The sequence below is a fragment of the Chlorocebus sabaeus genome, chromosome 1, assembly GCF_047675955.1.
Source record: "Chlorocebus sabaeus isolate Y175 chromosome 1, mChlSab1.0.hap1, whole genome shotgun sequence".
In the NCBI taxonomy this organism is placed as follows: domain Eukaryota; kingdom Metazoa; phylum Chordata; class Mammalia; order Primates; family Cercopithecidae; genus Chlorocebus; species Chlorocebus sabaeus.
Genome location: NC_132904.1, coordinates 16,637,071 through 16,647,214, shown reverse-complemented (window position 1 = coordinate 16,647,214; position 10,144 = coordinate 16,637,071). Strand labels below are relative to the sequence as shown.

At 34.3% G+C, this 10,144-nt stretch overlaps 1 protein-coding gene across 1 annotated transcript; it reads left to right on the top strand.

The window, feature by feature from the left end:
• The first annotated feature begins 8,148 nt into the window (after positions 1-8,148).
• On the top strand, positions 8,149-9,093 carry LOC103235752 (olfactory receptor 5D13-like). The gene has a single exon (XM_007998801.3). The coding sequence runs from the start codon at positions 8,149-8,151 to the stop codon at positions 9,091-9,093; it is 945 nt and encodes a 314-aa protein (XP_007996992.3).
• The last annotated feature ends 1,051 nt before the right edge of the window (positions 9,094-10,144 follow it).

Below are 10,144 nucleotides of genomic sequence, written 5' to 3'. Positions count from 1 at the left end.
CACTGAATATAATATTCTTAGATATGTTATTTCTGAAAAAAAGGATTTACTATCCTGCAGATTATCCATTTCTTATAGTGCAATTGATTATTCAAATTATTTAATCAATAGACTATCAGTTAATATATTCATGCCAGCACAACCTTTTGAAATTAGTGAAATAGCTCTAAATGACATGAAACCAAAAAATCTAAAAACTAAAGCTTTTATATCATCGGTTGCAATATTTATAAATTATTTTAAAATATAAAATAGAAGGAAATATTTTAAAACCATATATCTGATAATAGGTTAATATAAAAATATATAAGAAACTAATTCACACCAATAGCAAACAAAACCCAAATACCCTGATTTTTTTAAATGGCCAAAGGACCTAAATAGACTTTTTTTTTTTTTTTTTTACCAAAGAAGACATGGAAATGATTAACAGGTATATGAAAATATTATCAATATCACTAATCATCCTCTAAATGCAAATCAAAATTATACAAAGTATCACCTCACACTTGTCACTATGGCTCATGAAAAAGTCAAAGATAACAAGTGTTGGCATGGACATGGAGAAAGGGAAAGCTTGCATACTGTTGGTGGGAATGTAAGTTGGTAATAGTCATGTAGAAAATAGTATGTAGCTTCTTTAAAAAATTAAAAATAGAGTTACCATATGATTCAACATCTTCAATACAGGGTATATTTCTAAAGGAAATAAAATCAATACGTGAAAGAGATACTTTCACTCTCGTGTTCATTGCAGTATTACTCACAATATTCACAATATGTTAACAGCCTATGTGTACATCAGCAGATGAATACACAGTGGAATACTACACAGTCTTTACAAGGAAGAAAACCATGTCCTTTGCAACAACATTGTTGAATATCCATGATATTATGCAATATACCTTTTATTTTTTATCTAGTTTACATTTGTAACTACTAAATCAGCATTTAAAAAATTTCTGTTTACATTTGAGATGATCAAAACAGTAGCAATTTGTCTTTTAAAAAGTTATGGAAATGTTTGACTGCAGTGAATCTCTATATCCTACCTGAAGTGAAAAACCATGACTGGCTCTCAAGTAAAGAATGGAAGTGAGAAGAGTGACTGACCTGGTTAAATTAGTGAAGAAAATAATTACAGAGTTACATTCCTATCACACCAGTTCTTCAGCAATGGTTCCTAATAAAAATAAAAACTCAAAAATAACAGATAAAGAATTCAAAGCATGGATCGCAAGGAGGCTGAGTGAGATACAAGACAAGGTTACAAATCAAAACAAAGAAAATCCTTAAGCAATCTAAGAAGTGAAGGAAGAGATAAACATCTGAAAATAAAATCAATTAGAACTTCTGAAATTGAAAAACTCACTTAAGAAATTTCAAAATACAGTTGAAATATTTATCAATAGACTGGACCAAGCAGAAGAAATAACTTTAGGGCTAGAAGGCTGGTCTTTTGAACTAATGCAGTCAGGTAAAAATAAAGAAGAAAGAATGTTAAAAAATGAACAAAGTCCTGAAAAAATATGGGATTATCAAAAGCTACAAAACCTATGAATTACTGGCATGCCTGAGAGAGAAAAAGGTAAAGCAAACAACCTAGAAAACGTGCTTCAGGAAACAAAGAACATTTCCTAATCTTGCTAGAGAGGTAGACATGCCGAATTCTCAGCAGCAACCTTGCAAGCCAGAAGAGTTTGGGAGCCTATTTTCAGCATTTTTAAAGGAGAGAAATTCCAACTAAAAATTTCATGTATCACAAAACTAGGATTCGTAAGTGAAGGAGAAATAAAAACTTTTCCAGACTAGCAAGCACTAAGGAAATTTGTTACCTCTAAATTAGCTTATAAGAGATCCTTAAGGAAGTTCTAAACATTGAAATAAAAGAATAATATCTGCTACCACAAAAATATTCTTAAGTGCATAGCCCACAAACCCAACAAGGCAACCATACAATAGAAACTACAAAGCAATCAACTAGCAATTTGATGGTAGGATCCAAACCTCACTTATCAACATTAACCTTGAATGTAAACATTCCACTTATGTGCCACTGAGTGACAAATTGGATAAAACAAACAAGACCCATCTGACTATCAAATTGCTGTCCTCAAGAGATCGTTTTCACATGGAACAACATAGATTCAAAGTAAAGGGTTACAGAAAGATCTGTTATATAAACAAAAAATAATAGAGAGCAAGGATCACTATTCTTACATAATAGAAAACAGATGTTAAACTTACAACAGTAAGAAAAGGATAAAGAATAACATTACATAATGATAAAGGATTCAATTCAAAAATAAGACTTAACTATCGTAAATACATATGCACCCAGTATTTGAGCACCCATATGTATAAAACATGCATTTCTAGGCCTACAACCAGCCATGCAATAATAATGGGGGATTTCAACCCCTCGTTGACAGTGTCAGACAGATTATCAAGGCAGAAAACTAACAAAGAAATTCTGGATTTATTTGACACTTGAGCAAGTGGACATAATAGACATCTATAAAATACTACACCCATCAACCACAGAACATACATTTTTCTCATCTGCACACAGCACATGTCCAAGACTGGCCACATGCTTGAACATAAAGCAAGTCTCAATACTTTTTTTTAACAATGAAAAGCATGTCAACCATACCTTTGAACCACAGTGGAATAAACATATAAATCAATACCAAGAAGATCTTTCTAAAACACACAATTACATGGAAATTAAACTTGCTTCTAAATGACTTTTGGGTAAACAACTAAATTAAGGCAGAAGTAAAAAAAAATTTCTTTGAAATAAATGAAAACAGACACACACGGCAAAATCTCTAGGATGCAGCAAAAGCTGTGTTAGGAGGAAAGTTTAGTGTGCTAAAGTTAGAAAGATTTCAAATTCATGACCTAACATCATACCCACAGGAACCAGAAAAAGAACAAACTAATCCCAGAGCTGGCAAAAGAAAGGAAATAACTGAAATCAGAGCAGAACTGAATGAAACTGAGACTTAAAAATACATGTAAAGAATCAAAGAAACCAAAATAGAGTTATTTGAAAGAATAAACCAGATAGATAGACTGCAAGCTAGATTAACAAAGAAAAAAGAGAAGATCCAAATAAGCACAATCAGAAACAACAAAATGACAACCAGTTTCACCAAAATACAAAAGTTCTTCAAAGACTGTTATCAACACCTTTTTGAAAACAAAATAGACAATCCAGAGAAAATGGGTAGAATCCTGGAAATGCACAACCTCCCAAGATTGAATCAGGAAGAAATTGAAACCCTGAACCGACTAATACCAAGTTCTGAAATTGAACCAGTAACAAAAAACCTACCAACCAAAAAATGTCCCAAACCAGATGTATTCACAGCCAAATTATACCAGACATACAAAAAAGAGCTGTTACCAAGTCTACTGAAACTATTCAGGAAAATGTCAGAGGGGGGACTCCTCTTTACCCATTCTATGTAGCTAGCACCACTGTGATACTAGTGAGTGGCAAAGACATATGGAAAAAATAAAATTATAGGCCAATATTCTTAGTGAACATAGATGCAAAAATCCTCAGCAAAATATTAGGAAGCCAAATACAGCAGCACATCAAAAATTAATTCAGCACTACGAAGTTGGCTTTTTTCCTGGAATGCAAGTTTGGATCAACATATGCAAATCGAAAGTATGATTCACAACATAAACAGAATTAAAAACAAAACCATATGATCATTTCAATAGATGCAGAAAAAAAATCTTTTGATAAAGTCCAACATCCCTTCGTGATAAAAACACTCAACAAACTATGTATCAAAGGAATGCGTCTTGAAATAATAACATCCATTGATGAAAAACCCACAGCCAACATCTTACTGCACAGGCAAAAGCTGGAAGAATTGCAAGAAGACAAGACTGCTCACTCTCATCACTCCTATTCAACAGAACACTGAAAGTCCTAGCCTAAGAAAGCAAACGAGGAAAAAAAAGGCATCAAAATAGGAAAAGAAGTCAAACTATCTCTCTTTGATGATAATATGACTTCATACCTAGAAAACCCCAAAGATTCCACCAATACACTCCTGGAACTGGTCAACAATTTCAGTAAAGCTTCAGGATAAGAAATCAATGTACACAAATAATTAACATTTCTATATACCAATAACATTCAAATTGGGAGACAAATCAAGGATGTAGTTCAATTTACAATAGCCACAAAAAAGTACCTTGGAATACATCTGACCAAGGAGGTGAAATCTCTCTACAAGAACCACAAAAAACTGCTGAAAGAAATCATAGATGACAGAAACAAATGGAAAAACATTCCATGTTCATAGATTGGAAGAATCAATGTAATTAAAATGGCTATAAAGCCCAAAGCAATGTGCAAATTCAATGCTATTCCTATCAAACTACCAACATCATTTTTCAGAGAATTAATTGTTCTAAAATTCATGTGGAATGATAAAGGAGCTGAAGTAACTGAAGCAATTATAAGCAAAAAGAACAAATCCAGAGTCCTTACATTATCTGACTTCAAACTATATTACATGGCTACAGTAACCAAAACAGCATGGTACTTATTTAAAAAAGCAGGCATGTAGACCAATAGAACAGAATAGAGAACCCAAAAATAAAGCTCCACACCTACAGCCTTTTGATCTTTGACAAAGTCTACAAAAATAAGCATTGAGCAAAGGACACCCCCTATTCAATAAATGGTACTGGAATACCTGGCTAGCCAAATGCAGATGCTTATCTTTTACCATATACAAAAATTAACTTGAGATGTGTTAAAGATTTAAATGTAAGACCCCAACCTCTAAGAATCCTGGAAGAAAACCTTCTAGCAAATACTTGGAATTCTGGAATAAAACCAAGCCATCTACAACAAAGTTTCTATGTCCTAGGATAAATAGCTTCTGTTGTGTTAGTGGTCCCAGGTGGAGACTCTGACAAAGTTTAGCCAGGTTTTCACGAGTCCAGAGAGAGCCTAAGTGGATATAATTATGGAATATTTACGTGTAGTGGAATCAATTGATTGGTTGACCCCCAATCATTTTAGAGAGTTAAATGTGCTTCCAAAATACATATGTTATTTTAAAGAAGGTATAGGCAAAAAAGATATTTCAAGACTTGATTTTATTATTATAAGCTTGGAAAAGTAGCATGCTCATATTTGGAAGAAAGCACAAATTACTTTCCATGAAGTAAATCAATTGTTCCAAGGACAATAGTGATTATTTTATGATAGATGAAAAAGCCAGAATGTACATTCTGTTGTTCATACATCTCAAAAAACACAAGATATATACACAAAGACATAAAGATAAAATGTTAACAGCAGTTATTAATTGTTGCATTCTCACTGATTTATCAATTCCTTTGTGTTATATTATCGATAGCATATTTTCTATGTGAATGTGTATATTTTCCATCACGAAAAGTTCTAAAATAAATTAATGAAATAGGTTTGATGAGAGACATTGTCTTTAGTGGTTTATGAGAAATTACATTATTGCAAAATGCCACACAGGGAGGTATTTAATCTAATTTCTGAGTTTGTGTTTTACAAATAAATAGTTCAGTAAAAGTTCTCTAGGGTCTAAACCCCCAAGGTCATGAAGGCCTACATAAACCCTAGCTTTTGTTTCTAGGAAGCCGAATCAACTTCGAAATCTCCTCCTCTCTCTTCCTTTTCTCCTCCTTTCCCTGATTTTTTTCCTGGGTATTAAAAAAGAAATATATTCTCAGAATACTAATTTAAATTTATTGTGGACTCCTGTTATATTTATCAACTTCTTAATAATTTAAATGATACTCAAACTCTGAGTGGAAACTTCCTTGGAGATTAGGATCTTCAGGTGAATTGGCATCAGGTCAGTGGTATATCTTGTGTTATCTTTCACTAATATGGGGCACCCTGAAATCCTGAAATCTTTGAAGTAGGAAACTCCCCATTAGTCTAAGTGCTAAACAAACTGAGTCTATCTTCCCAAGGGCTTGGTTTGTTGAGTTCTGATGGTCAGATGAAACTAAAATCATATGTCTTCTTGTAGAATTTATACAAATACTTTTTTTGTTACTGTGAACATTTTGAAGATGTATTTGTTACTGGCTCAACTGATTTTTAAAATCTTCATTAAATTAAAGAGATTTTTGAGATTATGAACTGCTTGTATTTCCAGATGTCTGTGCTTTCTCAAAATAATATTTCCAAATAGAACCAAGATTGCATACTCAAAACAAGATAATCACATATGTACCTTTAAGGTTCAAATGACCCTTATTTTATCAAAAACCTCTCCAATATCTAGAGTGGCAATGTTATTGTCACCAGAAATTTTGAGAGTAAAAAATTTATGTAACCATTGGTGATTTTTACCACATTCTCTGACTTGCTCTTAATAACATGAAAAACTTCGACAAAACACATTTTATGCTACTCTTGAATTCAGAGATTCAATGAGTATTTAATAATACATATGTTAGTAAAGCTGCCAGATTAATAAAAAATTAAAACATAATGAACAAAGGATCTAGATGAATGTTAAGAGCATCTGTAACACTAAGTGATAAAGCACTAGTGAAGGAAAGAAAATAAAAGAGTAAAGGAATGTGTCAAAAATTTACCTTTATCATTTTAATAATGTTGCTACATTATTTTGGAAAACTAATGCAATTATTGTAGCATAAAGATGGGATCAACAGAAAGGTTGAAGATATGCAAAATTATATTTCCTTCAACATCCAAGTATATTTTAAAACTAGAAAAATTACCATGGTGACTCATAAAAGGTGTCATTCCTATGATCCTCAGACTGGGCATCTGCCATGTAGCCATGACAATATTGTCTCCTCCAATGCTTCACCTTTACAGACCCTTTGCCATTTTTAGTGCTAAATTTGTATGAATTGTTAAATTAGTGCTATTGAGAGATGGGTGAATCCTTTGAGGTCGGGAGTTTGAGACCATCTTGGCCAACATGGTGAAAGCCCTCCTCTACTCAAAATACAAAAATTAGTGAGGCATGGTGGCAGGCACCTGTAGTCCCAGCTACTCAGGAGGCTGAGGCAGAAGAATCGCTTGAACCCAGGAGGCCAAGGTTGCAATGAACAGAGATCACATCACTGCACTCCATCCTGGGTGACACAGCAAGATTCCATCTCAAAGAAAAGAAAAGAAAAGAAAAGAAAAGAAAATGTGCTATTGAAAAGCACAGACCTTCAGAATGCTGGAACTGTGAAAAACACATTTTTAAGAATACTATAGGAGAGTTTTCTATCTAAGAGAAAACTACAGTAATACCTTCTTATCTGTGTTTCTTCTTTCCATGTTTCAGTTGTGGTCAACTGCCATCTGAAAATATTAAATGGAAAATTCTAGAAATAAAAATTCCATAAGCTTTAAATTGTGTGCTCTTCTGAATAGCAGGATTAATTCTTACACTATTCCATTCCATCCTGCCTGAACATGAATCATCCCTTTGTCCAGAATTCCTGTGCTGTAGATGCTACCCTCTTTCTTAGGAGCTGTCCGTTTCATCCTTTCTAACAAAGAAGAAGAAAAAACGTAGATCAACTGTTGCAGCATCATCACAATGCTTGTGTTCAAATGACCCTTATTTTATTTAATCATGGCTCCAAAATGTGAAAGTAACTATGTTAGCATATTGTGGTAATTATTTTCTTTTATTATAAGTTATTGTTGTTAATCTTGTACTGTGTCTAATTTTCCAATTAAACTTTTTCATGGGTATGTATATATAGGGAAGAAGCATAGCATATATGGCAGTTGGTACAATTCGTGACTTCAGGCACTTACTGGGAGTCTTGAAATATATCCCTTGTGGCTAAGGAGGGATTACTGCACTGTACTGCAACCTCTGCCATTCAGGGTCAGCCTCAAAATCCAGCTCATCACTAACAAGCTGTCTAACCTCAAACAAGCTCCTAATTTATATATGCTTCAGTTTCCTTCTATATAAAAAATGGGGCTACTGATTTTAAAATTCATTGCATTATTTGAAAATCTAAATTAATATGTTTTAATGTTTCAGCACAAAGTTTGACACATGGGTAAATGTTATATGTGTAAGAGGTAATTATTTCTTTTATTATTATCATTTCAGATTTTCTCAGACAACAACCATGTTGTTAGCTGAAGGAAATCAGAGTTCTGGAGCCATGTTTACCCTGTTGGGCTTCTCAGAATATGCAGACCTCCAGGTTCCTCTGTTCCTGGTCTTCCTGACCATCTACACAATCACGGCGTTGGGAAACCTGGGCATGATCATGATCATCAGGATCAACCCTAAACTCCACACCCCCATGTACTTTTTCCTCAGTCACTTGTCCTTTGTCGATTTCTGTTATTCCACCACAGTTACACCCAAACTGCTGGAGAACTTGGTTGTGGAAGACAGAACCATCTCCTTCACAGGATGCATCATGCAATTCTTCCTGGCTTGTGTATGTGCAGTGGCAGAAACATTCATGCTGGCAGTGATGGCCTATGATCGATACGTCGCGGTGTGTAACCCTCTGCTCTACACGGCTGTCATGTCCCAGAAGCTCTGTGCATCATTAGTGGCGGGGCCCTACACATGGGGTATAGTCTCTTCCTTGACACTCACCTATTTCCTCTTGTCATTATCCTTCTGTGGGCCTAACATCATCAATAATTTTGTCTGTGAGCACTCTGTCATCGTCTCTGTCTCCTGCTCTGACCCCTACATCAGTCAAGTGCTTTGTTTTGTCATTGCAATATTCAATGAGGTAAGCAGCTTGGGAGTCATCCTCACTACCTATATTTTCATCTTTATTGCTGTCATAAAAATGCCTTCTGCGGTTGGACGCCAAAAAGCTTTCTCTACCTGCGCTTCCCACCTGACTGCCATCACCATTTTCCATGGGACTGTCCTGTTCCTTTATTGTGTGCCCAACTCCAAAAACTCTTGGCTCATCGTCAAAGTAGGTTCTGTGTTTTATACAGTCATCATCCCCATGTTGAACCCATTGATCTATAGCCTCAGGAACAAAGACGTGAAGAAGAGTGTTCAGAAGTTAATGAATCACCCAATACAATTGTGTTAAAGACTTATGTTCCCAAAATGAATTCAATGTATTATATTGAGGCTCATTCCGTGCTTTTAGTAAAGAATAATTTGGATTAGTTGACTCACCAGTCAGATTTTTAAATCTATTTTAAGAAGCCAGTTACGTGATCACTTCATTTTTATTCACTTCTGTTTTTAGCAAAATAGTTGTGAACCATATGGGCTATAACAAGTGCTGTGGGTTAAATGTTGTCTCCCACGTTATTTAAGTTCACCCAGAACCCCAGAAGTAATCTATTTTTGGAAATAGTATCATTGTTAATATAATAAAGCTAAAAGGATTAAAGTGGGACCTAAATCCAAGAACATCCAATGAGGGTGTTCTTATAAGAGACAATAAAGAACAACAGAAAGACACACAGGGAGGAAGGTCATGTGAAGGCAGAGGGAGATGGTGTTTGCTCCCACAAGCCAGGGAGCAAGGAAAGATTCTCCTCCACTGCCTTCAGAGGCAGCAGAGTCCTGCCAGCACCTTGATTCAGACTTTTGGTCTTGAGAACTATGAGAAAATCAATTTTAGTTGTTTTAAGCTGCCAAATTTTGGATAATTTTTTGTGGTAGTCTTAAGAAATTTACAAAACAAGTAAATATTAGATCATAAAACCTAAATCTCTTGTTTTATCTTTTGGCATGCTAAATACATTTTCAAACAACATTCTTCAATTCCAGTTTAGCAATGAGAATGTCAGGTTTACAGAGGAGATCTAAGAAGCTGAATAGGAGTGTGCATTTGTAAGTAATGACAAGCTAGGACACGGTCTCTAAGTCCTACTGAATTTTTTGTTCTTTTCTCCCTCACATCCTTCTATGCTTTTATAGACAGTGATATTAAACATGATGACTCCAAATATCAAGTAAAAATCTTGATTTTATGGGAAGTTCCTGAAAGATTACCAAGAGGATAAAAATTTTAAACATTGTTAATCTCACAAATTTATGTGTTAAACTGGATTCTTTAAATTCTATTTACCAAGAGTCGATATGATGATAAATTTCAGACATAAGTAATATAATCTCTGTTTTGCTTT

Excerpts from the sequence above, each read along its gene's own strand:
- LOC103235752 (XM_007998801.3), top strand. The coding sequence starts at position 8,149 with ATGTTGTTAGCTGAAGGAAATCAGAGTTCTGGAGCCATGTTTACCCTG.